The sequence below is a fragment of the Sciurus carolinensis genome, chromosome 5, assembly GCF_902686445.1.
Source record: "Sciurus carolinensis chromosome 5, mSciCar1.2, whole genome shotgun sequence".
NCBI lineage: Eukaryota > Metazoa > Chordata > Mammalia > Rodentia > Sciuridae > Sciurus > Sciurus carolinensis.
This window is the reverse complement of record NC_062217.1, coordinates 123,036,669-123,064,185: the sequence shown is the minus strand read 5'-3', so window position 1 is coordinate 123,064,185 and position 27,517 is coordinate 123,036,669. Positions and strand designations below refer to the sequence as shown.

Genomic DNA, 27,517 nt, shown 5'->3' with positions numbered 1-27,517 from the left:
CAGAGGACAGTGCTCGGGCCTGGGTGGGCGTGGAGGGATCGGGAGTGAGGGCTGCCGCAGCCAGGCTGTGGGGAGAGGAGTGGGTGAGGGTCTGCTGGACCCGCGTACGTGGGACGTGCGACCTGGTCACCAGAGCCTGCTGTGGGCTCTCACCCGCTCCGCGGGGGCTCAGGGACAGGGTGTCTCAGGACCCACTGATGCCGACTCGAGCCCACTCCAACCCCCTCAGCTCGCTGCCAGTCAGTTTTCATCCGTCCATCCACCCGTCCATCCCACCCCTGGAGCTGAGCTCCGGGCTGGTGGGAGGACGGAGAGTACAAGTGCTGAAAGGCAGGAGGGTGGGGACAGATACAAACTATGCTCGTCACGCCACCCTGCCAGGTGAGACCAAGTCTCCTTGGCTGTACAAAGTAATAATCTCCTAAAAGCCCTGGGCAGTCGGTGCGCAGGGCTTTACACCAGATACCAAGAGGCTGAGTGGCTGGGACGCCGGCAGCCCAGGCCCCGCCCGCGGGGCCCTCTAGGTGCAGTGCCGCCCGCGGCCCCCCGGGGGCGCTGTGGGGCCCCGGAGCCGCCTGGCTCGGCCGCCCGCCGCTCACTGGCTCTGCACTCACTCGGGAGGCTGCCCCGGCCAGCTGCGCGCTCCGGCAGTGATCCTGAGCGCCCACCGCCCGCTCCGTCCCGCTGTGCCAGACACCGCTCTGCCCCACCGTGACATGGGCGTCACCTGGGTCCCTGAGGCCGGTGGCTGGCGCTGGGGGCCCCTGCTCCTCGCTCTCTTCCTGGCTGCGTCCCGAGGTAAGGTCCCCAGGCAACTGGGCGCTGGGAAAGAGCCCTGAGAGAGGACAGCGGGTCATGGGAGGGACACAGCAAAATAGGAGAACCCCATGAGTCCCCTCAGCCTGCTGTGACCTCCACTCCACTGCACTGAGGCTGCTGGGATCACTAGGCAGGGTGCCAAGTGCCTCATCTGGTGTTGGGCACATCTGCACACTGACAGCTGCTCAAGGAGCAGGCAAGACTGTCCCCTGAGGACTGCCTGTCCCACCCTTCCTCACCCAGAGAGCACAGGGCACAAGTAGCTTCTGCAAGACAGGGGAGGGACAAGGTGGAGGCAGCCCCAGTGTGAGTTAGTGAATGTGACTGCCTTTTGACAGCTCTGGCATCTCCCTGCCCTTCTTGCCTCTGGGCTCCAGTACCCTGGGGACATTCCTGTCTGAACCTGGGTGGACCCTGATCAGGGAGGGCACTGTCCACTCCCAGGACAGCTCTACCCACTTGGTCCCTATTCTGAGTGTCTGAGGACCAGAATAAGGGTCAGCAAATTCCTGACATCTGAAGGCTGCAGCTCAGAGATCACTGTGGCTACTGGGGAGGATGTGGGACACTCTCCAAGCTCAGCAAGAGCCCCTTCTGGGTCCTTGGATGATTTGTGGCATCTCTGTGGCCTTAATATCCTAAGCTCAGACATAGAAGTCCCACACTTCCACAGTCCACCCTGTCAGGACTCCGTTAGGTGTCCTGGACAGGACACAGGGGCTCCTGGGGGCAGGATGTGGACCCTGGTACCCACAGCCTGGTCCCCGCTTCTTGTCTGAACAGAGTTGAGGAAGCCGAGACTCAAGGGAAGAGGGGGCTGGCAGGCAGCCTCTGGATCCAAACATGATGGGGAGGGCTGGGGGAAAGTGTGAGTCATGGAGGGAGTCAGAGGGAGGCAGGATGGAGTGGAGGGCTTGGCAGAGGGATCCAATGGGCAGGTCAGAAGAAGAGAAGGAGGGGGGAAGATGGGATAAGAGGGAGAGGAGGAGACAGAGAACTGGAAGACACCCAGGAAACAAGTTGGGGTGCTTGTAGGTGGCTTGTTATCTAGCACTGGAAGGCTGGCCTGGGCCTCTGATAAGGAGGAGGGAGCTCAAGTCTGGAGTGGCCTAAGCCCCAGCCTGGATATTCTTCAAGATGACACCCAACAGGTGGGGGGGTGGGCTTGTGGGGAAGGTGCAGTCCACACATGGTTCATGGAAGGGCACGGCTTCCAAAGGAGCAGGGGATGGTGGTGGCAGACAGGAAGACCCGCACCCCACCCACCCTGGGCCACCAGCTCTGCCCTCTCCCCCAGTGGCCCCACGAAGCCCTTCCTGTTTTCATGCCCCTCCCTTGGCTGAGTTGCTCCCAGCCCCAGTTTGGGAAACCGTCTTAGGGAACAAGGGCCTGGGGACTCAGCTGCAGCACATCCAGTAATGGAGGTGTCCCCAGGGGAGCTCAGCACCCCTCACCCTATTTTGCCTCCATAGCTTGGAGGCTTCACTCCCAGAGGTCTTAGCTGCTCAAACTACTTGGTGCACCCAAGGGCCGTCTCTCCCTGGGACCAGTTCAGGGCTGCTACTGAATGGAGTCTGGAGAAGCCTTCTCTCATTATTGGAGTGGCTCAGCACTGCCTGTAACAGTCACGCTCCTCCTACCTAGTAACCTGTGCAGTTGGGGGGACCACACAGGGGACCTGGGCACAGCCTGGTCAGCAGGGTCTGGGTGTTGAGAATGCTGGGCGCTGGGTTGCCCTGGGCAGGGTCACTCGAGGTTAAAGCCCTTGTGCCTGGGGAAGGGAGATGGAGGAGCTGGGGCAGTCCTCTTCTCCAGCTGGGTTAACAAGGCGCTTGGGAACCCAAGAAACATGGGAGATGCCCCTTTCATGTCCTGAGACAGGGCGGAAGGGTGGGGGGGCACCTCTGGGGCCAGCAGACCCCAAGGTGCCAGCACCCCTTCTTCCCCACAGACATTCCGAGGATCGTGGAAGGTTCTATCCTGTTCTGCTCTCACAGGCTGGCTCAGTTCCAAACTCTGGGACCAACACATTCAATTGTGGGGGTGTGCCGGGTTTCGGGAGGGGTGACCCCATCTTCCCCTTCATGGTAAATGAGGCTGCTTGTTGAGTAACCCCATGTGGCAAGGCTGACACAGCAGTGGTCAACTCTTAGGAAATCCATGGCCCACTGCCCAGAGGCCCTGGAGTAGAGAGAAAAAGCCTGCATGCCAGTCTGCGGGGATGAGGGGGCATCTACCCTGTGCCAGGCGATATACCCAGGGATCAGAAAATACCAGGGGGCCCCTAGTTGAGCTGGGCCAATTGCTCCTGTTTGTCCCAAGTAGGGCACAGGTTCTGTGCTGGGCCTGACCTTCCTGGGAGAGGGTGGCCCAGGAGGTGGCACATCGCTGCCTCCACGTGGTGTATGAGATCTTAGGCCTGAGCAGGAGGAAGGACGGGAGGGCCCTCCAGGGTCCATCTGGCCTGTTGGTGGTGTTGGAGCCCCACATGCTGAGCTCGAGGGACCAGGATTTAGGCTACCAGAGGAGGCTAAGCCAGGGGTCGTCACTGTGCTCTCAGAAGCCCCATGGGTCTCCCAGCAGTTCTGGCATGGCAGTGGCCTTCCGAGGGCAAGACTGTGGGAAGGGAAAGCAGGCGCCACGGGTCGTGTGTCCCGCCTACCGCAGCTTTCCACCCAGCTCTCCCTTAACAGTTGGCTTTGGGAGTCAGTCAGGCCGAGGCTCAAATCCCAAGCGGGCCATTTGCTGCTCTGTCGCATGGGGCAAGATCCCCAGCACCCACTTCAAGTTACCAGTCTCCCCTCCTCAGAGGCAGCCCACGCAGAGCCGATGAGCAGACACCTCACGTGGAGGCTGAGCCTCGTGAATGCCGTGTAACATGTCACCTCTCCATTTCTGGGGACCACTTGCCATTGGTTGGCTGGCTGTCAGCTCCTTGCTGCCTGCAGGGCCTTTCAGAGTACCCAGCACACGGGAAGGTGTGGACTGGTCTTGCCAGGATGGGATTCTCCAGAATCCTGGGGTCTGAGGAGGCCCAGGCTGGGCAGTCACTCACAGACATCTAGAGGGACTTGGAGTCTGAAATGCCCCTAAAGGTTCTCCTCTTAAGGTCCTCCAGAGATGGGGACAAGCAGCTTCAAGGTGAGCCGGCCCAGGGGTCGCTTATCTCTGTGGGACCTTTTTTGTGTCTCATCTCATTTGGTCCATGTGCTCACTCTGATCATCCCCAAAGACAGAGACGGTGGCCGCCATCTTGGCCATCAGCAATTCAGTAATGAAGTTGTTCTGCTGCTGACCGAGCGAGCCCCGCTCCTTTAGCCTTTTCACATAGGATCTTATCTCCCATGGGGATCTGGGATTAAGTCCTGCCTCTGTTAGTCACTCATCGTGGGATCCCAAACACGATGGTCTCAGGGTGACTTGGTCTCAGTGAAGTGGTCGACTCTCTTCTGAAGGGTAATTCCATGCTGGTGTTTCCTGAGCCCATTTTCTCATCCCCTTTGTGATTTTGGTTGTGTCTGCCTACTGTCATATCTACTTATTTTTTTCCTTTTAATCTACTCATTGTTTTGTTTAGGTAAGTAGATTTTAAAAGGAAACTTTTTATCATCATCTTAAGTGGAAAGCCCGTATCACCTGCCATAAATAGAACAAAATCATAGAAATACATAATAGGAAAACCAAGTAAAGTTATTAAATGCTAGCTGGAAACTTCAGTCCGGGGAAAGTTCTGAATTTGAAACCTACTGCTGTCCCTTTAACAATAATGATGATGATGATAATAAGGAAGAGGAGGAGGAAGAGAGGAAATTAGCCTTTACATCGAGATGTTTTGAAAAGACATAGGTGGCATCAAACTGGGACTTTCTCTTTGATGTAATCAGGACTGAGAGAGAATTGAAAAGGGAATGACTTTCTCTCTGTATGATTCAATGTTATTCAATATCGTAAAACCAAAAGTAAAACTACCTAAGTTATAGATGTTGCCAGGCAAGTTGAGCCCTCATTGGTCAGGCCATCTGTCCGTCTGTGGGCAGAAGGTGGGGCCTTCGGCCATTCCCCGGCTACCTCTGGTCCCTGGAGAGTAATGGGGGGCAGGGGGGCGTCAGATCTCTGCAGGCCTGGGTTCAAATTCCTGCCGCAGTTTACTCGCTGGGAGTCCCTGGGCTAGCTCTAGAGCTCTCTGCGCTCCAGCCCCGACGTCTGTAAAGTGGAGATGATTCCAGCACCTACCTCACAGTAGGGGGGATTCAATGAGTGAGTCTACGTCAAAGTGCCTAGAACCACACCCGGCCCAAAGTAGCTGCTGCTGCTGCTGCTCCCACCCCCGAGCCTCCTGCTCTGACAGACAGTAGGGGTGGGGGCACTTGAACGGGAGCTCAGGGCATCCTCACAGAGTGGCTCTGAGGGGAGGCTGTGGTCCTGCTGCACACAGAGCCCCGGGGAGGCCCCTGGAGTCGAGGGTGGAGTCATCCATCCCAGCCAGGCCTCTGGCCCACTGCCCAGGCCCTCCCTGGGGAGGCACACTGGCCAGGAGACTCCAGCCCCAGATGCACGGACGGCTTCCCAAGGTGCTGGAAGTGTGGCTTCCTCCCATAGAGCCTGGCTTCCCCTTCCCGGCCTCCTTGGTCCGACGTGAATGGACACTTCCTGCTGGGGCAGGTATCAATAAACACATCAGAGATGCCTTTGTCCTCGTGGGCCTGAGAGCCCCCTGGGCAGACTTGCTGGCTTCAGGGCCTCAGCCTTCGCTCTGGGGCACTTCCTTTTCTAGAACCAGCAGGCTCATCCTGGTCGGTCTCTGCCTCTGTTTCCCTGAGCTTTACATCTTGACGAAGGCAGAGCCCAGCTTTTCCTGTAGCCCGTGGGCTGTTCTGGAGGACGGGGCCTGGCTGGGAGCTACAGGCAGGTCCCACATCTGCTGGGGCCTCCTGTGCGGCCAGGGACCAGTTTTCATCTAGTGCGGCACCAGCAACAGCAGGCGATTAATAAGTGTTTACTTGGCAACCCCAGCAGCTGGACAGAGTTCAGCTGTTTGGGTGGGGCCTTGGAGTCTGACTAATCAAGCTGGGGACCCACCTCCAAAGGCTGGGGTGTTGCCTTGGTGACCGTGGGTAAAGCTCATGCCTGTCAGGGAAAATACGCAGGCCTGTCCACACCCACACGCGCCCACGGGGCTCGCCAGGGGCCTGCTGGGTGGAAAGAGGTGAGGGCACCGAGGTCCCTTCCCCTGTACTGGGGCAGAAGTGTTAACCAGAGGCCAAGCTCCACCTGTGGCCAGGCCCCAGCTAGAAAGTGGAGAAACAGGGCTAAATTCTGAGAACATGCCTCTGCTTTGGTCTCCTTTTAGGACCTTGCTAAATATTTGTGGAATGAAAGAATGATTCAGTTCAGGTCTGAGGCAGTGAGTATAGGGGTCAACTTGGGGTCAGTTCTTTCTCAACAGCTAAAAGATGAGTGTCAGCTCCACCCCCTGGAGGGTGGGGGGCTCTTCCTGTCTGCAATCGGCAGAGCTGGGGTGTCTAAGGCGTGGATCTCAGTTCAGCCACATAGGGCTGTGTGGCCTTAGGCAAGTGGCTTGACATCTCTGAGTCTGTTTCCACATCCTTAAAGTAGGGATGATAATACCCATATCAGGGGGTGTTTGGAGAATTAAATGAGCTTGACAAGGGCCTAACATGTAAGAAATGGTCATAAAACAGCCTGGCCTGTCCCTCTGGCCCACAGAGTCCCAGATGTGCAGGTGACCTTGGAATGTGGAGAGTTTCTCAAAAGGAAATGAAGAGAGGGAGGCCCAAAGAAGGTGCCCAAGGTCACACAGCAAGGGCACAGCTAAGTGGGCACCGGGACCCCAGGATCTTGCTGAGATCCGGAACTTTCCTGGCTCATAGCTCTCCTCCCCCAGGTGCGCCTGGGAGCCAAGGCCTGGTGAGGTGACTGAAGGTTCCCGCCTGGCACCGCTCAGGCCAGGGCCCGGGTCACCTTCCTGTCCCACCCACTCTTGGCCCCCTTGGACCTGGGGGCCTTCCTCCCCACCCACTTTCCCCGGTCTCTGACAATGACCCAGGTGTCCAAAAGGATCTGCTCCTGACAATAAGCAACATCCTCCTGCCAAATAATTATAATTCCAGCCGGACGGTACACATCCCGAGAACAGGGCTGGTGCGCAGGCGCGCCCGCCCTCGCTGGGCTACGTGCAGTCCGCTGGAGCCTCACACTCCACGGCGGGATGCTTCTGGCCCTGCTCCCCCGCGCCCAGGACAGCGCTCCCCTGTCCGCTCCTGTCTGGACTTGCGCTGGAAACCGACCACGCCCACCCTCCGCCCGCCCCGCCCAGTCCGGGGCAGCTTCTCCTTTTTTTTCTAAAAGGGGAAGAGGTCCTTTGGGACCCATGGGGGCATGTGTGAGGGGGGTGGGATTGAGCAATGCCCCTTCTCCTGGGGTCTCTGTGTCCCCCTGGGGGTTTGCAAGGAAAGTCCTTCAGTGATGCGAAGTCCCTTCTCGCTGTCCTGGTGCCACCCTGGAGCATCACCACTTGGCCTTTGAGGGCTCTCAGCTGGTGACTGGTCCCCTCCCTGGTCACATGGCCTCCCCACTAAGCCCACATCTGGGCCCCACCCATCCACACCTCTGTATACATGGTGGCCCCAGGCTGCCACGGAGCTCGGCTTTGTGCTTCCCTTCTTGCTCTGGCCTCCACTCCTGTCTGAGTCTGAGGGTCACACGGATGGGCTTGGGCAGTCAAGCCTCCACTCTGGCTAGCTTGAGGAACCAGGAGCCTGTCACAAATTCAAATGTCCATGGAGCCGAGGAAATCTGATGAGAGGGTGAAGCAGGTGGAGGCATTAGGGAGTGGTGAGGACTGTGGCAAGCAGAAAGGGGCGGCTGCTGCTTAGCTCCAGCTGACAGCTGCCTCGCGGAGAGCTGGCTTGGTGTGGCTTAATTTTCAGAGGAGTCAGTTAGGAATCAGGAATTTTCATATCAAATCCCTGAATTTTACGTGCTAGCAAAACCATCTAAAATGCGTGGAGGGTCAAATGAAATGATTGAAGGCTGGACGTGGCCTGTGGGCTTCCAGTTTGGGAAATTTTTCCTTTGGTGTGGCATCTAATCCTGAGTCTGATTCTGGCTTTAGCGCTTACTGTGCGATCCTCAGTGAGCCACTCTGCGCGCCGGATTTCCTCAGCAGCGGAATGGGACTAAACACAACTGCCTCTCGGCATTGCTGGCTATGCCGCAGCCCTAGCCTCGCGCACAACACGTGCTATTCTTGTTACAGTGTAAACTGGATCCTGCTTTACCTGAAGCCCGCCATGTTCCAGGCTCTGAGTTCACACCCTCTGGAATTTACAGTCAAATCGGTTTCCTTCCTGGGTCTGTAAATGAGAGGAGGATCTTTCCAAAGAAATTCTGAAGTCTCAGTTCACCCTGGCAATGACTTCCAAAAGGCTGGCTCCATTTTTAGGCAGAGCAAGGAGAAGGCCCTGGTATATCTGTTTTCCTTACCTTCTGGATCTACTCTACTGCAGATGTACGCTTTGGGACCATGGCTTTGCTGTTTCCTGATACTCTCCTTTATTTACTTATTTATTTATTCATTTATTTATTTTTGGTACCTGGGATTGAACCCAGGGGTGCTTAACTACTGAGCCACATCCCCAGCCCTTTTTTAATATTTTACTTAGAGACGGGGTCTTGCCAAGTTGCTTAGGGCCTCACTAAGTTGCTGAGGCTGGCTTTGAACTCATGATCCTCCTGCCTCAGCCTCCTGAGCCACTAGGATTACAGGTGCACATCACCAGGCCCAGCGATGATACTCTCCTTTACATACACAAGCACTCCAGGATTGGATCACAAACCATTACAGTCATTCACACTGTAGTGGGAAAAATTTGAAGCTGGATTCTCCATTCCATTTCCCCCCTACTCCTAGGAAACGGGTCTTGAGTTGAATCAGAGAACTATCTAGCTCACCTGTATTAAGCACCAACGACTGGTTTCAGAACACTCCATGTAAATTATCACTAATCCTCGACTCAAGTCCACCAGGGAGATGTTTTCATTTCTGCTTTCCGGTGAGGAGTCTGAGGCTCAGAGCCATGGCTACTGGACTCCAGGGCAGCTGGTCTCACTCCAAAAGCCACGCAGGCTGCCTCTCTCTTGAGTGGGCAAGGCTTTGGCTTTTCTGGGGTAGGGCCCCCAGCCTGCTGCTGAGGGTGCTGGGGTCTAGAGGCAGGGAGGGGGCGCCTGGAGGAGGAGGCTGTGTGACCTTGGGTCCTGGCTGGGGCAGTGAAAGGACGTATTTGTTTGAACCTATTTCCAAACCCTTCTTCCCTGTCTGCTGGGCCTACAGCCCCTGAGATGTCAGATGAAAATAACAACGGCCCCTGTGGTGCAATACCAGCGGCGACCCTTCCTGTGTCTGCGGAGGGAGGCGTTCCCCGGGCGCTCCCTCCCCCGCCCTGCCTCAGCCCTGTGCTGGAGCTAGTGTGTTCCTCACTGTGCAGACGAGGAAACCGAGACTCAGACAGCTAGACAGAGGAGCAAGCCTCTTCCCCAGTATTCTGTTTTCAAAAGCCAGTGTTTCGGGGGGTTGACATACTTAAATACTGGAGAAATGGGGTAGGGTCAAGAGGACCAGGATTGCTTATTGGAAAAAAAAAAATTAGACCATGGTTCTAAGGGCAAGAGGGCGGCAGAGGCGTGGATGAGCCGACCTGTTGTGCATTCCTCGTCCCTGTCCCTCAGTCGCCTTGGGTTTTCCGGCTTCCTTTGCAACCTTGCTTCAGGCTCTTTCTACTTGCTAAATCCTACCTGACCATCAAGTCCGAAGACCCTCCCTCCTTTCATAAGTGCCCTGACCAGCACCCTGATCCCCGGAAGGCTGTTGCCTTGTCCGCGGGGTCCCTGTGTCAGGAATGCAGGCCTGCCTGTCGGCAAGGCCGTTGGCTCCCTGTGTTTGGCATCAGGTGAAGGGCAGCACCTGACACTGGCCTTGCACGTAATAAGTGCCCACTGGGGAGGAGATGGGAAGAGGCAGAGGGACTGATGGCCTCCAGCAGGGTAGCATGTACCAATGCTGGGCATCAAAGCTGGCAGTGCAGGGCCACCCTGGGCAAAGCCACCAGGAGGGGACACATCCTGGCTGCCTTGGATCTCTCCTCTCTTGGTCCCCCTCCCAGGGCTGCCCCAGCTGGCTGGGCTAGTGTGGCTCTTTCCACGAGGCTGGGGCGCGTTCTGTACCAATGGAGAAGCGAGGCTGGGGGATTGGCGCTCTCAGGCAGGTGACTGGGTGTCCTTTCTCTGAGCAGGTCTGGTGGCAGCCTTCAAGGTGGCCACGCCATATTCCCTGTACATGTGTCCCGAGGGACAGAACGTCACCCTCACCTGCAGGCTCTTGGGCCCTGTGTCCAAAGGGCACGACGTGACCTTCTACAAGACGTGGTACCGCAGCTCGCGGGGTGAGGTCCAAGTCTGCTCGGAGCACCGACCCATCCGCAACCTCACGCTGCAGAACCTTCGCCTGCACCACTGGGACCACCACGCCGCCAATGGCAGCCAGGACCTGGCCCAGAGCCGCGGGGTGGCGTCAGCCTCTGACCACCACGGCAACTTCTCCATCACCTTGCGCAACCTGACCCTGGGGGACAGCGGCCTCTACTGTTGCCTGGTGGTGGAGATCAGGCACCACCACCCGGAACACAGGGTCCATGGGGCCATGGAGCTGCAGGTGCAGAGAGGTGAGGGCCGGCTGTGCGCGGCCTGGGGCGTGTGCTGCGGCAGGCGACCTGCTGGATGGTGCGTGGGACTCCATGGCGACACTGGCCTTGCAGCGGGTGTGGGCAGGAGGAGGAGTGGCTGTGTGTGGGCGTGGACGTGTGGTTAGCCGGTGTGATGGAGGGGGAGGGGCGTCTGTGGCTTTTCATGTGCATAGACCTGGGCTGGCAGGGTGACTGCACGGTGGCGTGGCGTGGCGGGTTTAGGCACTGGCATGACTGACAGGTGCCCTGGTGTGAGCTGGTGGCTGGCTAAGCAGCTGTGTGTGTGTCTGTGTGTGTGTGTGCGCGTCTGTCCAGCTAAGAAGGCAAGGGCTGGAGACTGGATAGAAGTGTGGGTGCCCGCAGGAGCCCTCTTGCCCCTGGGGGTGGCATGAGAATGAGCGGGGTATGAACTTGCAGCTGGCGTACCCGTGACACACGCGAGGGGCACGTGGGCTTCGTGGGCCTCCCCGGCCTTTTGGGAGTGACGCTCAGCTGACGGCCCTTCTCTTTGCTCCCACAGGCAAAGACAGTCCATCCAAATGCATCCTGTATCCATCCTCCCCTGGGGAGAGTGAAAGTAAGACCACCCTCGCGTCCCCGGGGAGTCCTCTGCTCTCTGTCCGCATCCGCAGCCCAGGCCCGGCTCTGAACTCTGACCTCATTTCCTCGTGCACGGGGATCACGCTTTCCTCCCTGTGCCTCCCAGGCTTTTTGCTTCCTCCTTGGCTGGGACCCCAGGAGCCGGTCCCCCTTCCAGCTGCTCCATGTTCCCCGCAGGGGCCGCCGCTCCCTCTGTGACTCAGGCCTCACCATTTCCACTCCACATACACAGAAATGGAGGCCCAGACAGGTGCCACGATTTGCCCAAACACACCGCCCGGAGTAGCACAGCTGGAATTTGGTTACAAGTCTGCTTAGCTTTGCTCACGTCCCCTCCTTCCCACCTTGGGGGTGGAGGCCGGATGTGCAGGGCAGTGAGTGACTGTCAGATGCAGTGTTGCCCTCAGGGTAGGGGACACTACAGTCATGGGTGACCGAGCACCCAGAGGTCAGGCGAGAAAGCCCAGCAGCCTGGAGACAGCAGCTAAGGGGACACATCTTAGAGATGCTCTTCTAAGAGGAGAGGGCCGTGGCTTCCATAACCTCTGGCCACCCAGCATTCAGCAGGAAGCCTGTGTGGACCTGCCCCTGCCTAGGCCCCAGAGATACAGAAGGGAACACTGTGTCCCTGGCCTCTAGGTGGACGTGCATGAGGGCATAAGCCAGAAGGGGGACAGCTAAACTTCAGCCCCAGGCAAACCCCAGCTCAAAGGCGGTGGTAACTTTTCACTCAAGCAACTCATTTTTTCTTTTCCTTTTTTTTTTCTTCTCAGTACCATGGATTGAACTCAGGGGTTAACCACTGAGCCACATCACCATCCCTTTTTATTTATTTATTTATTTATTTATTTAATCTCAAGAAGGGGGTCTCATTAAGTTGCTTAGGACCTCGCTAAGTTGCTGAGGTTGGCCTTGAACTCTCGATCCTCCTGCCTTAGCCTCCCCAGTTGCTGGGATTACAGGTGTGTGCCACCACACCTGGCTTCAAACTACCCATTTTTTTTTTTCAGCCAACAAAGAGAGCGTCCAGAAGCAAAATTTAGAACATACACTTCGGTCTGAGTTAGACCTCTGTGGATCTCAGGAGGGCCCAGCCACACGGCAGAGCTCGAGAGTGTAACCTCAGTACCAAACCACCCCTGCCGTCCTTACTTCCCCTGACTGGCCACTTTCTGGGGCAGCCGCTCAGGACTGTGTGCATGGGACGGGTGGCTAACCTGGTGGGGTGTGAGTGACATTCACTTCCCCACGGCTCCTTCACTCTGAGTAGACACTCCGGTCCCACTTCTTCCTCCACAACCTCTCGTGGAGCCGAGGGGCCCTTCGCAGACGCCTTGGCTGCCCTGGGGCCACGGCTGCAGACAGCCAGCCTCAGGCAGGTGAGGGGCCCTGCTCCTGCTCTCCGACCCAGAGCCGAGAGGAAAGGTCAGAGTGCTGGATTCTGGTCACACACCTGCCTGCAGGCCACCACCTTCCCCTGGGTCTACGTGACTTGCTGAAAATAAGCTGTCTGATTTCAGTCTGGGGGACAGAGGGACTGCCGAGGGGGTGAAGTGGAGAGGGAGCGGAGGCTGGGATCATTTCTCCTGACCCAGAGGCGCGCAGGGAAAGGAAGGTGTCTGGGAGTCCCAGGACACCCGGCAGAACTTGAACTTGACTTCCAAAAGCAGGTCAGGCTCTGTGGCTGGCACCTGTGTCTGGGGGTGTTGCTGTTTTCATCCCTGTCCTACTCTTCAGACTCAATGAAGCCTCGCTCCCCAGAGGGACATGCTTGCTTCTGTCACAGCTCTTGAGGGCAGGGAATGACGACTTTGAGGACTCCCAAAGTTCCCTCTTCCAGACTCTTGGTTTAGCAGCCTATACAGTGGGCACTAAGACTGACTTCCGGGTGAGAAGCCACTTGACCTTGCGTGGGGGTCGGGTGTGGGGCTCTGAGCAGCTCTGCCACACTCTGGGTACCAATTTCAAACTAAGCAATGGGAGCAGCTGTGCTCTTGTCCTTCTGACAGTGAGGCATCAGGGTCATCCAAGGGGCTGTGTCGGGGTGGAAAACTCGCGTGCCCCCAGGTCTATGGAGCTGATGAGTAAGACAGCAGGGAGGGGTGGGGACTGCGGCAAGTATCCCATCAGCGGTCTGCGTGTCAGGATGGGAGCCCAGTGTTGCCAGAGCCGCTGAGTTTTCAGGCAGAGTCAGACACCAGGTTGTATATGAACTCTCTCAATTTTAAAACATTGGTAACTAGTACCACTGTGCGCACCGTGGTTGCAACCTGAGTCCCTTCTGGGGAAGGCCGTGGGGTGAAGTGGTTAAGAATGTGGATCCTGAACCAGCCCTGTTGCTTAACCTCTCTGTGCCTTCATTTTTCATCTGCCAAGTGAAGATTCAAACAGTGCTTACTTCCCAGGGTTTTTGTGAGACTAAAATGAGGTATTACATGTGGAGTGCTTTTGCCTGGCACGTAGTAGGTGCCCTATAGGTGTGGCTATTGTTACTTCTGGATGCCCAACTTCCAAGTCAACTCATCCATCCCCCTGTGCCAAGGCAGGGTGGCAAACAGATGGCAGCAGGCAGATTGTTCTAGAGCCATGTGCCTGGTGACCTGTCACTGCTTGAGGGCCCAGTGCTGGATGCTTTGGCAAGAGGCCAGTCCCTGCTCTAAGACAGGTGCTGCTCAGCAGCCTCTGCCCCTGGTCAGCTAGCAAACCTTCTAGCCAAGAAGTTCTTTAGTTTTCCTTCTCTAGCTGTAGCCTAAGGCTCTAAATGTCATCCCTGGGTGCGGGAATAGCTAGACTCTGACGTAAGTGGAAGTCCAAGTCACCTGAGTGGGGAGGAGGTCCCAGGAGACGGAGACAGGGACTGGGGAAGGTGGAGCCCACGTGGCTGCCACACTGCCCGGAAGCTGCTGTTCTTCACTGAGCCTGGGGAAGGGGGCTCTGTGCCCTCTCTGCTTCTCTCCACCCCCCAGCTCAGCAGGATGTGCTTCATCTGCCCTCCTCCAGCCTCCTCCTGGGGGACCTGGCTGTCCCACCCTCTGAAGCAGAACTCTGTCCTCCGTGTGGACACCAGGAGGAGCCTGGCCGGCCTTCCCTCCCGCCCTACCCTGTGCTGTGGGGGCCTGGCACACGCCCTAGTGAGGGGTTGGCAACCACCTCTGCCGGAGCCTTACCTCCCCAGGACGAGCCTGACACTGGATCAGCGACCAAGCACCCCCAGTGAATGCTGGCCCAGCGCTGGGGGTACATGGGGAGAGGGGTGGGGAACCGGGGCCAGGCTGGGCTCTGCAGAGATGCTCACGACTCCAGAGGGCAGCTGGGCCCACACGCCCATCCCCAGAGCCCCTCTCCAGCCTCAATTCTCAGCCCAGGTTCTAAGAAAAACTCAGGTTTTCGATGCTGATCTCCTGAGGGGCCCTCCACTTGGGGAGCCTCCCAGGCAGAGGTCTGTGAGCACCTGGTGGAGCACACTAAGTGTTGCTTTGGTGACCAGAAGACAGTGCTTTGCAGCCAGCACCTCAGACATTGCCCACCCTGAGGTCCTTTGATGGGGTTTGGAAACAGGAACGGCCTGAGTTACCGAACGCTTTTACTTTCAGTATTCCACGTTAAGATGCAGCCTGGCTAAAATCTGCAGGGAGCCTGCTTTAATGTGGAGCGGAACTTGTTTGGTAATGAGCCCAGCAACTGTTCCTGTACGGAAGAGTGCTTCTAAAGTGCTTGAAAACGGTTTGTTCTCTTCCGCCAAGTGAACAAACCCCCGGCAAGCTTGTTTACACCGCTGGGTTGTTTGGTCATACAATGAGATTAAAAAAAAAAAAAAAGCATGGCCTGTATTCCCAAATAAAATCCAAAGGCAACACTGAGATCCCGGCCTCCCTGCCTCCCCTCAAGCTCTCTGGGGGAAGCTGCACTGCCACGAGGTCTCGGCCGTCTTTGGTCAAGGGAAGGGAGCAAAGTGGGAAGGAAGTGCATTTATGCCAATCGGTCGTTCGTGGTTCTTGGGCTCATGTGTTCCCAGCAGCACCCCTGCAGTCAGCAGCTGGACCAAAATAAATCTCCCCTCCCCACGCCGCTGGGCTTGCGGAGCCGCAGAGCCTTCTTGGAGGGCAATTTAGCAATCGCCTGAAGAAAACTCCCAGGCCACCCTCTGGCTCAGGACTTCGCTAGGAAGGCATGTGTTCAGAGGCACCTTCCCGGGTGGCCAGGGATGCCAGCCCCAGAAGGCCTGCTGCAAAACAAACAGGCAGCCAACACGCCCACCAGGAGGACGCGGTCCTATAAACTGGGGGGAGCCGCGTGCAATAGAGCCTGAGCAGATGGGGCGGGTCTCCACTCTCACATAGAGAGATGCTCCAGCGCTGATCAGCAGGACAGCACGGTCCTACGATCCCATATCTGCTGCCTACGCAGGCAGTGGCGCTAGATGGACAGACGAGGGGCCGTGGAGCTCAAGAGGGAGGAAGACACTTCTGAATTATTTTTCTTTCTTTCTTTTTTTTTCTTTTTTTTGGTGATTTAAAAAGCTCAGCGTTCAAAAACATCAGACAGGGATGAGCATCTTTCTAAGTTCTTGTTCCAAGTTATTTCCCCCCATGATTTGTGTGCATGAGACTAAGAGGTGGGGTTTCCTGGGATCCCCACCAGAGCTAAGGGGTCCCTTGACAGGGGGGGGGTTGGGGCTTTTTATTTTTACTATGGTAAGACACCTATGACATAAAATGTGCCATTTTAACCCTCTTTAAGGGGACAATTCAATGCCATGCAACTGAATTACATTCTCAGTACTGTGGGACCATCATCTCTATTTCTAAAACTTTTTCATTGCAAGGGCTTCTTTTGACCTTGAACTCTGTGGAACAGTGTCTGTGAAAGGCCTACTTCCCTTTTTATTCTTTGGTACTGGGAATTGAACCTAGGGGTGCTTACCCACTGAGCCCCAGCCCCAGCCCTTTTTTGTATTTTATTAGAGACAGGTCTCATAAGTTGCTTAGGGCCTCACTAAGTTGCTGAGGCTGGCTTTGAGCTCACCATCCTCCTGCCTCAGCCTCCGGAGCCTCTGGGATTGCAGGCATGCCTCACGGGGCCCAGCCCCGCTTCCTTGGGCACAACCTGTGGCCCAGGGTGGTCCAGCTCTCCCTCGTGGGCGGGTCTGTCTCTCTTCCCTGGAGTTGCCTCAGCTGCCCCAGGCCTGCTTTCTCTGTGCTCTGGACCCACCTTGGGGATCGCTGTGACTTTGAAAGGAGGTTCTCAGACCCCCTGGGCCTCTACAGGTCACGGAGTTGCTGGGTCCCCTGCTGCCCAGCCTTTCCTCTCTGGGCCTCGGTTTCCCTTTGGGGGAGCAGTGGGGATGGGGCCTCACCTTGGCCGCCTCTCTGCCCTTACAGACATCACGGCTGCAGCCCTGGCTACGGGCGCCTGCATCGTGGGGATCCTCTGCCTGCCGCTCATCCTGCTCCTGGTCTACAAGCAGAGGCAGGCCGCCTCCCACCGCCGTGAGTACCTGCCCACGGGGGCCTGGGGTTTCCAAGGTGCCAGGCGGGCGTGTTCCTTTCCCTTCCTTGGCTGGGCTCCTTGGCTGAGAGAGGAGGAGACCCAGGCGCATGTTTTCTGGGGCCCGAGTGCCTGCCAGGTACCTAGGCTCCCAGCCGGTGCTGGCTTGGCGCTCACCAAAACTCTGCTGAATGAATGAGTAATCAATCACAGGGAGTAACTGGAGGAGCTCGTATTGATTTTGAAAAACGGCATCACTCAGAGATCCTCGGGGACCTACTTTAATGCATGGATGGGTTTATTTTATCATTAGTAGCAATTTCTGGGACAAAAATGAGTTTTGGAGTATCAGAAGTGGGAGGGGACTTTGAGTTGACCTTGGCTAAGCCCTTCCCTTTCACAGAGGAGAAGCCTGGGAGCAATGTATTAAAGAATTACCAAAGCTGGGCGTGGTGGTGCACGCCTATAATCCAGCAGCTCGGGAGGCTAGGGCAGGAGGATTGCGAGTTCAAAGCCAGCCTCAGCCTCTTAGCGAGGCCCTAAGCAACTCAGCGAGACCTGGTCTCTAAATCAAATACAAGAAAGGGCTGGGGATGTGGTCAGTGGTTGAGTGCCCCTGGGTTCAATCCCTGGTACCAAAATAAAAAAAAAAGAAGAAGTAAACAAGTGTTACCTAACAACGAGGGCAGAGCTGGGACTTAGCCTTGGAATTTTGCACCCTTGCTCTTTCTAAGGGACGTAATTTGACCATATCATCCAAATGCTCATCAGAACCAACAAACCAGCAAATGGGGCTGCTGTGCCCCACTCTGTGCCAGGCCTGTTACCCACCTTCCCTCACTTAGTCCACAGAACAACCCCTAGACCTTGGTGCCACCATTGTTTTTGCTCACACATGTTTTTTCCGTGAGCAAATCAAGGCTCAGAGAGGTTGTGTCTTTCCTAAGGAACTACACAGCAAATAAGTGGGGGAACCAGGCTTCAAGGTCATGGCCTCAAACACCTTTCATATCCCTGTTCTGGGTAACAGTGTCCCTTCTCTCCCCTGACCCTGCTGGGAGCCTCGGCCAGCCTCAGTCCTTGGAGAGCAGGAGGATGGGGGCCTCTGACTTTGCAATGCCTCCCAGCCACCTCCCCTCTGCCTGGCTGCAGAAGGTACTTGAGGGTGGACTGCTGCCATCAGGTCACCTTCAGCTGGAGATCCCTCCCTGTCCTACCTCCCGGAGGCCCTGCCTGGAGCCCCAGGGTGGATCACCTGGCGACTGGAACTGCCTCTCTCTTACTCTCAGGACTTCCCTGTTCCCCTAACACCTATGCAGCCTCCTGACAGGGAGGCACAGGGCTGGCGTTGGGTGGCACAGAATTGGGGCCGGAGTGGAAGAGGAGCCCAGCAGGCCGGGGTGGCTGCAGGGCTGCCTTGAGCCGCTGCCTTCCCCTGTTGCCCTTCCTGTGGGCGGGGAGGGGTGAGGACAGAGACCGCCCAGCTTGGTGTGGCTCCCAGAGAGCACCTGTCCCTTCCCTGCAGACCACAGCACTGCCTGCCTCCCGGCGGTCAGAAGAGGGCACGGGAACTGGAAATCGGACGTGCTCTGGGCGGGGGTGCTGGCTGGGTAGGGTGGGCCGCGCTCCTCTCTGTTGCCCCGCTTCCGCAAGGGGGTCCTGTGTCCCATGGGACCTATGGGGTCAGGGGTGGCTGGGGCAAGGAGAATCAGAGAAGGGACAGCCCCGGGCCAGAACGCCATGGGGGTGTCCTGAGGACAGAGTGGGGAGGGGACTGGGGGTCACCAGTACCTGCTGCTTCACACCTGGACACCTTCAGTCCAGGTCTGGCCTTTGGCACTTCCTAGGAGGGTCCTGGTCTGCACCAGGAAGGCAGAGGTGAACTGGACTGGACGGGGGTGTGCGGGTACAGTGGACTGGGGAGGGTATGCTGCCCACCCCATGGTACGCGCAGCCCCTGAAACTCAACAAGCGCTGTTCTGTGACAGGCGGCTCCTCTCTAGCCTCTTCCTCCAGAAAGGCAGAAAACAATTTATCTTCTAACAAAAACACTTTGAGGCCAGTCCCCTCTCCATCCCAAAAGAAAATAAAAAGAGAATAAAGAATCGTCGTATGATTTCAGACTTAGGGACAGAGACAAGAGGTAACAGAGGGGGACATCCCTAGAGAGCCCAGACGCCAGGCGGAGAGGCAGCGAGGCTTGATATAGCTGCAGGCGTCCCGGGAAATCCCAGGGTGCAGGCGGAGCTGGTCAGAGCGGGCGGGCCGCAGGCCAGGGGAGCGCAGTGCGCTCTGGGGAAGGAGCTGCCCGGGCCCTGGCCAGGAGCGGGTGCTGGGGACTGAGCCCCACTCGGGTGAAAACAGCAAGACGGGGCAGGGGGCCCTGAGCAGGACGGTGTTCTGGGTGTGGATTCCTATCCAGCCTTAGACCACGACTCGGTTTCCCCAGCTCTAAAGTGGGACTAGCATCCTTACCCCAGAGGGTGGAGGAAAGGATGAGAGCAGGTGACCACGCTGGGCGCCCGCCAGGAGCCTGCCACACAGAGTCACCCCGTAAACAGGGCCGTGGTTCTGGCCAATTTTCAGAACCCTTGTGAAACTTCCCAGTTTGTTCTGCAGTGGTGCCCCTCCCCCACAGCTGTTTCCCCATAGTGGCAGTAAGTCTCCTCAGAGTGAGGACCCGCAGGAGACCCTGGCGAGCTGCAAGAAAGAGGGAAGTTAAACCTCCTGCTTCTAGTTGGTGGCCACTTTGGGGGTTGGGGACCCCAAGAGTGAGGCAAGGCAGCGGCAGCTCTGTGTGGCTGGGACATGGGGTGCTCAGATCCCTGAAGCTTCCTCTAATAGATGTCACCTCTGTTAGGTAACATGGAGGATGAGGCAGAGAGAACCAGGAACCCTCTAATTAGGAACTGACCTTGAATACTCCACCCAGTAAGTTAAGGCTCAAGACCAGAAGGGGACAAATGTCCAAACAGGAAACCACAGTTAGCAAACTCAGGAGCCAGGCCTTGGTGGACACGCCAATCCTGAAGGTCTGACACTGTAAGCCAAGCCATAGGAGGCAGGGTTGGTCGCCTCTGCTTTCCTGGTGGTGAATGTTGTCTCCCACATTTGGAATTCCAGCCCGTTTCCCTTTTAGCCAAAATGGGCCACTCACTGGGGCCCACCTGCTGGACAGACACGTGGGCCCCCTGAGTAAATAGAAGTGGAATCTGGGCCAAGCAGGGCCCTGCCCGGGCACTGTCCTAGAGTTCCCAGGGGCCATCCGCCATCAGGGTAACCTTCCTCTCTGTGACCAGCTTCTCTGTCTGTCCCTAGGTGCCCAGGAGTTGGTGCGAATGGACAGGTAAGGCCCATGCAGACTTTTCTGAGAAAACTTCCCTCGGTCAGCTGCCAGGGAAGGGAGACCTCTGTGCTCCTGGCACAGCTGGTCAGGGGCGGATCTGCCACCTGCTACTGCTGCTGCATCTGTACTGGCTGGCTGTTCTCCCCACCCCTCACCCAGCGGGCTGACTCTGCTTGAAAGTGCTGAGCAGCCACCTTCTGGGCCCTGGTGGTCTGCCCGGGAGGGGAGGAAGCAGCTGACACCAAACATGCAAAGGAGGCCAGCAGGCCCAGTCCAGCCCCACACCTGGAGCGGGTGGCTCCTCCCCACGGGGCCTCCCACAGCCAGCGGTGGGGCTGCTCAGGCAGGAGTGCAGACACTGGAGGGCCCAGGTGGACGGCAGCTCGGGGATGGACGGTTAGCAAGTGGCTCCGGGCAGGACGCTGGGCCTGGAAGCTGGGCCCAGGAATGAGCCCCGCTCAGGAGCTTGACCCCCAGTCCTACGAGACGGAACCCAGAGCTCCTCTGTGTTTGAAAGGGACAATTTCCAAGACAGGTCAGCAGAGGTCCTGTGAGTGATCCTGCCGGAACCTCAGAGCTGAGGACCTTCACAGGCTGTCCTCTTCCCATCTCAGAGAACCCTCCTCTCAGCCCAAACAAGCTTTGGGGACATTCAATCCTAATGCCATTAACCATTCAGACCCAAGAGAAACGTGACCCCAAATCCTGAGGCAGGTGTTTTGGAGGTGCCTCTGCCTGTGTCCTCCCGAAGGACAGACCACAGGAGGGACTGTGATCAGTTCTGGGGCTGCCCTGAGGCCCGCAGCTCAGGCAGGTGGGAGAGGGCACACACCATTTCCCCGTGGCCTGGCTCCTGCTCGCCAGAGAGGCTGCTGAGGCTTGGGCGAGGGGGAAGGAGGAGAGGAAAGGGGACAGCAGGAAGGGCAGAGCAGCAGGTACTGAGCAGCAGGTGACCTTCCATTCTGCTTCGCTGGCAGCAACACCCAAGGAATCGAAAATCCTGGCTTTGAGGCCTCTCCACCTGCCCAGGGGATGCCCGAGGCCAAGGCCAGGCCCCCGCTGTCCTATGTGGCCCAGCGTCAGCCTTCTGAGTCTGGACGGCACCTGCTCTCCGAGCCCAGCACTCCCCTGTCTCCTCCTGGCCCTGGGGACGTCTTCTTCCCGTCCCTGGGTAAGTGCTTTCTGACCTTTCCAGCATCTTGACCTGTAAAGGTCAGGACCCCAAGGTCTACCAGGGCACCCTCCCCGGGAAGTCCTCACAGCTCCATGGTATGGGTTGGGGGCTGAGGGACAGAGCAGCGCCCCCTTTCATTTGGCCTGTTTTCCTTCACAGACCCCGTTCCTGACTCTCCAAATTTTGAGGCCATCTAGCCCAGCGGGCAGCAGAGGCTGGGTCCGGGGCAGGTGCAACTGAGCCAGGGCTGGCCCTGTGAGTGTCCTCGGCCCCTCCCTCCTGCTCTGAGCCCAGACTCTGCTTTACCCCCAATGCCTGGACCCTCCACCACTCTGGATGCTCCGTGAGGGAGGGGAGAAGGTGCTGGACCTCTCACTCCTGTCCAAGGATGTTGGGGTGCGGATTCTTCCAGAGACCTGAAATCGCCAGATGCCAAATGATCTACTTCCTAAGAGGTCCCAGATCTTCCAGTTCCCCAGCAGCCTCTTGCCCGGGGATAGGAGTCTTGGGACCTGGCGGCATGGAGGGGCTGAGGTGGGCACTGGCCTGGTCTCCTCAGTGGCTCCGGCCCAGGCATGAGATGCAGGACATGCTGTGGAGAGACGCTGGCCCACGGTGGCTGGCCTGGCTCCCTGTCTGACCTGAGCTGGTGCTCTGTGGACCTCGCTCTCTGCACCCCTGGGGCTCTGGGGCCGAGCTGCCCCTCCCCCACCACTGGAACTTCCCCAGCTCCTCCCACCAGCGGAGTCACTGAGGATCTGTCAACAGGTTAAGTGCATCCGGGGCTCCCACTGCCTGCGCTGGGTCCTCAGAGGCCCCCAAATGGGAAGTGCGTGCTGGGGCCGAGTGGTCACTGTGAACCCACTGGTGTCTTGAGCAATTCGAGGCTGGGCCAGAGGTTGCGCCACTCATCACAGATGACGGCAAGGGAGGGAGGGTGGGGCCTTTTGGGAATGTGAGTGGAGCAGGACCCCTCCCTGCCCTCCCTGTCCCTTGTTCCCACTGCTCAGCATGGTCAGTAGCAAGGGTGTCCTTACTGGGATACTTTTGAGTGTGAAAAGGGGGTGCTATTAAAAGGACATGGGCAACAGGTGCAAACCCCATGGATGGACTGGGGACACCGGTTTAAACACCCTCTGCTTCCGGGATCCCTGAGGCCCGGGGGCTGCGCCCCCGCATGTGGTCTCCTGCTGCGTGCCATCAGAGTGCCGCTGTCCAGTGGGAGGGCAGGAGCGGGACAGAGAAGATCGCTCTGCTCAGCTTACATCTTCCGTGTCTGGCAGGATCTGGGTTTTTTTGAAGGGGTGGGAGGGGTGCCAGGGATTGAATCCAGGGGTACTTTTACAACAGAGCCACATCCCCAGCCCTTTTTTAATAGATTTTTAAAATTTAGAGATGGGGTCTTGCTGAGTTGCTTAGGGCCTCAATAAGTGGCTGAGGCTGGCTTTGAACTTGAGATGCTCCTGCCTCAGCCTCCCAAGCTGCTGGGATTACGGGCGTGGGCCGCTGCTCCCTGCTGGTTTATTTTATTTTTATTTTTTTTGGTTTATTTTTTTAATACGTGCATACACAGGAAGTCCTGTGTGGAATAAAGGGGAGTCCTTTGAAGGATTTTAAAGCACAGGAGAAGCGGAAAGAGGTCACTCTGGGATAGAACAGGGTAGGTGGTGCCTGAAAGGAGGGAGGAGGTAGATTGCGCTGAGCAAATGCCCCTCTAGTCTCCAGTGGGACAGGAGCGCTGGGCATACAGAGGGCATAGCTCCAATCTTTGTCTTCCAGCAGTGTCCACTGGCTCTGCTGAGCTGGATGTGGGTGCTGAAAACCAGGATTTTGGTGTCAGCAGGCAGATAGAAATCTGGGTAAATGGGGAGGGAAAGGGGACCAGCATTAGGCTGCAGGCAGCAGGGGGCCTTGGCCAGGGAGCCCAGTCAAGCCACCTTGTCGGGACAAGGGCATGGGCCCCTCTGGGACTGAGGGTCAGGCCTGGAGATCCTGAGGAGGGAGCAAGCACAGACCTCGCCACAGAAGTGATCCCTCAAGTGGCCAGGACACCACAACCTGGCTCCTACTTTGTCCCGAGGGTCCCCTCTGCTGCTTGGACACTCAGTGCAGCTGCCAGAGCACACTGTTCTCATAGCTCCTGGGGCCGCTGAGCAGGAGTTGGGAGGTGACACGGTTCTGTGGTAGGCTGCAGGTCCCCTAGAGTCGAAGGACAAACCCGCAGACCCGACTCCAGTGCGCCCAGGTCAAGAAGTGTTGCCCAGCCCCTGGGGCCGCTGGCCTGGACCCAGCCCTTGCTTCGGACCTTGATACAGAAGCAACTTCTAAGAATTTGGCTGCTGCTCTGTGGAGCGAGACCACGGCCCCGGTGGAACAGCCACCGCACTTCCTGCCCGGCTTCCTCCTGCCTGGCTCCTTTTCTCTTCTTCTCTGGACCCTGCGAGCGAACACATCTCAGCTTCGTGGTTTCCTGTTTTCAGTGAAATCTACTTCTGAGCTCCAGGCTCCATCTCATCCATGACCACCAGCCACGCCTGCGATGGCCTTATGGACACCCTTCCTGCTGCGGCCACGGCGGGCCAGGGCACTGGAACGCCACGTCACCCAGGATGGTGGTGCCCCTGAGCTGCCTGCTCTGGTGGCTGTAGGCGAGGAGGCCTGGGGCAGGGTGAGGAGGGCCTGAGCATGGAGGAGCTTCCAGGAAGCAGGAGGAGCCCCGGGGCCTCAAGGACATTTCCTGTCTAGCAAGGCGGCTCCTGGAGTACACGGTTCCTGGCACCGTCTGAGACCCTGCGAGGGATAGCTCTGCTTTTAGGGCTAATTCCTTGTTGGGTGATCACTCAGGAATTGGGGAGTCTTAATCTCTTTCCTGACATTCATGGTTAGCAAAGGTCTCCGAGGGAGAGGCGGGGCACTGGAATGGGAGGCTCCTCGGGAAGTTCTGCCGGGCAGTAGGGGCGGCTTGACACTCGGGGGCGGGGCGCTCTGTTGCCCAGGCTGGCCCTGCCTCCAGGAGTCTGTGGGGGTGGGAATGCAGGACCCCTGGGATCTGCTTCTCAAAAGACCTGTCCTGGGGCTGCCCTCACCCCTGCCTGGCCAGTGCTTCCCTTGCACACAGCAGCTCAGGGCCTGGCCCAGAGGGTGACACAGAGCCACCGTCAGGGAGTGCTCCGTGGAGGGGGGTTGGGAAGAGGTGGCCAGGCAAGGGCTGCAGAGGTCCTGTCCTATCAGCTTGCCCTGCTCCTGGAGGAGGACTTCCTGGGCATTAGCTGGAGCACTCCGGAGCAGCCTGGCTGTGCTGGCTGGGCTAAGATTTGCTCAGAGAACCACAATAGGCAAAGAGGAACCAGGCTTGCCAACCACGACGCCGGGTGCAAAGCCCTCTCAAAAAAGGCAATTGCACCCCATGGAGTGCATGCCCTGCCCACAGAGAGGCCTGACTGTCTGGCCCATCCCCTGAGCACACTCTGCTTTACATTGCTGCTTCCCCCAATGAATGCTGGGGAGGCCGCAGTGAATCTCTGACTTCTCTCTGAGCTCTGGGAGGGTGGGGCCCAGTAACAGTCTGGCCTTGGAACCTGGCTGCAAAACTGATAGCTGGTCCACAGCTACTGAGTGGCGGGCTGAACCAGGGTTCCACTCTCCAGACCGCTGGTATGGGACAGGGCCACTTCTAACTTTCCACCAACTCTGGTTACTAGTAGCTGTGTGTGAACCTGGTGGGATCACACCAGTGGCAAAAATGTCTGAGCTTGTGCAGGCTGGAGACAGGTGTTTTTCTGTTTCACAATTCTGATCTATCGGGATGGCTTCCAGTAATACGTGTTGAGAGGGACTGTGATGTCTTCATGTAGCTTATTGAGAAAGTGCCGACATCAGCTAGCGGCTAGCAATGCCTGCCCTGGGCACAGGAAAAGCAAGTGGCAGTATGCGTGCCTTATCTTTGCCTTTTCTGTTATAATATCCTGTACTTCCAAAACATTGTCACATTCATATGTTACTTGTTTGATTCTCCCAAATTCTGGGAGACTAGTGTCCCCACTTCATGCATTGGGAAATGGGAGGTTCTAAAAGGCTCGCATCTTGTCAAAACAAGTGAACTGTGGGACTGATGCTTGGGTTTCCTGCGTCCTGGGCTTACGTGCCTTCCCTTCACTGAACTGAATGGCATTATAGGCCAGGGCCTGGTGTGGCCTTCTCCTTGAACTTGTGTATAGTAAGTATCCACTGTTGTCCAAAGAGATGAACCTGTGCCCACAAGTCCGCAGTTCTACCTCACTTCACACCCAAGTGTTTCTTTCTGTTCTCTGCCGGCCCTGACCTCGGCCTTCTCTTCTCATGGGTCCAGGAGACCCTTCCGCCTCAGGTCCTGCTCCCCACTTTCTGCCTGGCAGCCATGAAGCTGCAGGACCCCTGGAGGGCCCAGCAGCCCATGCACCCCACTTGTTTGCACCAGAGGCCGGGGGAGGGAGAACCCCTCAGCTAAGTGCTGAGCCATAGGGTCTCTTGGAGGAACTCAGCTGGCTGGAGGCACAGCATCCGAGCAGCTGCAGAACACCCCTCAAGCAGCAAGAGCCTGGATCCTTCTCTCAGAGCTGAAGAAGGGCGGCCAACATGGTGTGAACCCAGGAAAGGGCAGATGGGGTTTTCCTGAACTCAAGCCCAGGGAAGCAGGGTTCACAACAGCACCAGGGGCCAAGTTCAATGAACAGAAGAGCCCCTTTCCCTGAAGACATGAGGCCACCTGCCAAGGGCACTGTCCCCAGCTCACAGACTAGCAAGCACTGCTGGGGCCTGTGTATGAGTGGCGGCGGGACATTTTTTCTTCGGCCGGACAGGTAGCTTCTGCAGGCGCCCGCCAGCCTCAAAGCCAGGCTTGTCATGTGGGGTTATGTTTCCTATCGGCTTTGATCCAGGTGGTGGGGAGGCTGAGGCTGTCCCCGCCTCCCTTCCCACCCGTCTGCCAAGGTGCCGCCGAGGCTGGGGCTCAGCCCCTGACCTGCCGGCTGCCTTCTGTCCTTCCTTCATGGGCCCAGCCCTTCCTCTTGCTGGGGTCTCCCTGATGGCCGCTTAGACCTCTCCCCTAATCCTGGCCTCCCCGCCTGAGGTCTAGAGCTGGCCAGAGGGCCAAGCTGAGCCACGCCTTCCCCTGGTCCCGGGGCAGGGCATCGTGTGGCAGGCTGCGGGCCGGCCCTGATGCCCCTTTTGGCCCTGCTGTTCCAGGCCCGGGTGACAGGCCGAGGGCGGGGTGGAGACAGACTGGGCTGCTGGCAGAAGGTCAGGCTCTCAGGAAACCAGGGGAGGGGCCGGGGAGAGAAGCAGAGGACGGGAGGGGGTCAGAGAGAGGATTTCTCTGGGTTGGGGGAAGCTCTTGGCGGCAGAATTGCAGGCCCTGTGCTTAGAGACCCTCATCCTACTTGAGAAGACGCTCCCGGGCCTGGCTCTGAGCCCCGCGCCTGAGCAGGGCAGGGTCGGGTCCGTTCCACCGCCACTTCCCGCCAGCGCACAGGCTCAGGCATCCTAGGTACTGAACGGATGAGCGAATGGCTCTTTCAGACCCTTGTTCCCGGCAAGGCTGGTCCTCCACCAGTCAGGCTGACTGGACACCAGGCAGTAGCTGCAGGTGGCAATGAGAGGACAGCCAGGGGGCCTGCGGATTGCTCTGAACAGATCCTGGCGGGTACACGGCCCTCCCTTCCCATCTGACCGCGGGACCTTCCCCGGACTCTCAGGACGAAGGCCTGAGGCTGCTCGGGCCTCTGGCTGCTCCCGCGGGGCTCGGCCCCTCCCCCTCTGGAACACACATGCAGGGACATCTGCCCAATGGCAGAGACGGGCCTTGCTCTTGGTGGCCTTCTGTTTGGCTCTGTTCATGGAGGGACAGTGTTCCTCAGAGGCAAATGCCAAGGCTGGCAGACCACAGGGCCCTGGCCTGCCAGCTCCTGCCCCATCCCTTCCCTGGCTCGGAGAGGCCACAGGGAGCAGCAGGCCTCTTGGGAATGAGTGGGACCAGCTCTCCAGAATGTCACCGGGAGGCTGTGCAGGTAGAGAGCCCTGCCCTCTGCTCAGTGCTGCCCGGGGCCTGCCCTCTGGGCTCCCAGGACCCGCCTGGAGTACTGCTCCCACTCGGGCCTTTGTTCAGGCTGCTCCCAGCCCAGAACGCGCTTTCCTCTCTGGCTGTGCGAACCATGACTCATTTGGCGGGGTGCTGCCTCCTCCAGGAAGCCTTCCCCAGCCCCTCTCAGTGCCCTGTCCCCATGGCCGTGCCCTACAGGGACATCCAGTTACCTCCCTTGCTCAACTGCATTTCTCCATTCCAGGGACCTCAAT

General features: G+C 57.8%; 2 protein-coding genes across 3 annotated transcripts in view; one reads left to right on the top strand and one right to left on the bottom strand.

Moving 5' to 3' along the window:
- Cdh23 (cadherin related 23) overlaps positions 1 to 27,517 on the bottom strand; it is a 390,176-nt gene that overhangs the window by 36,855 nt on the left and 325,804 nt on the right.
- Vsir (V-set immunoregulatory receptor) lies at positions 580 to 22,290 on the top strand. Of its 2 annotated transcripts, XM_047551948.1 has the most exons (7): positions 582 to 798; positions 10,131 to 10,559; positions 11,101 to 11,157; positions 16,562 to 16,669; positions 19,986 to 20,013; positions 20,991 to 21,184; positions 21,347 to 22,290. In XM_047551948.1, exons 1-7 carry the CDS (start codon positions 717 to 719, stop codon positions 21,382 to 21,384), a joined length of 936 nt encoding a protein of 311 aa, XP_047407904.1. In that variant the 5' UTR covers positions 582 to 716; the 3' UTR covers positions 21,385 to 22,290. The 2 variants fall into 2 exon arrangements, with proteins under 2 accessions (XP_047407905.1, XP_047407904.1); XM_047551949.1 differs by lacking the exon at positions 16,562 to 16,669 and having other exon boundaries at positions 580 to 798.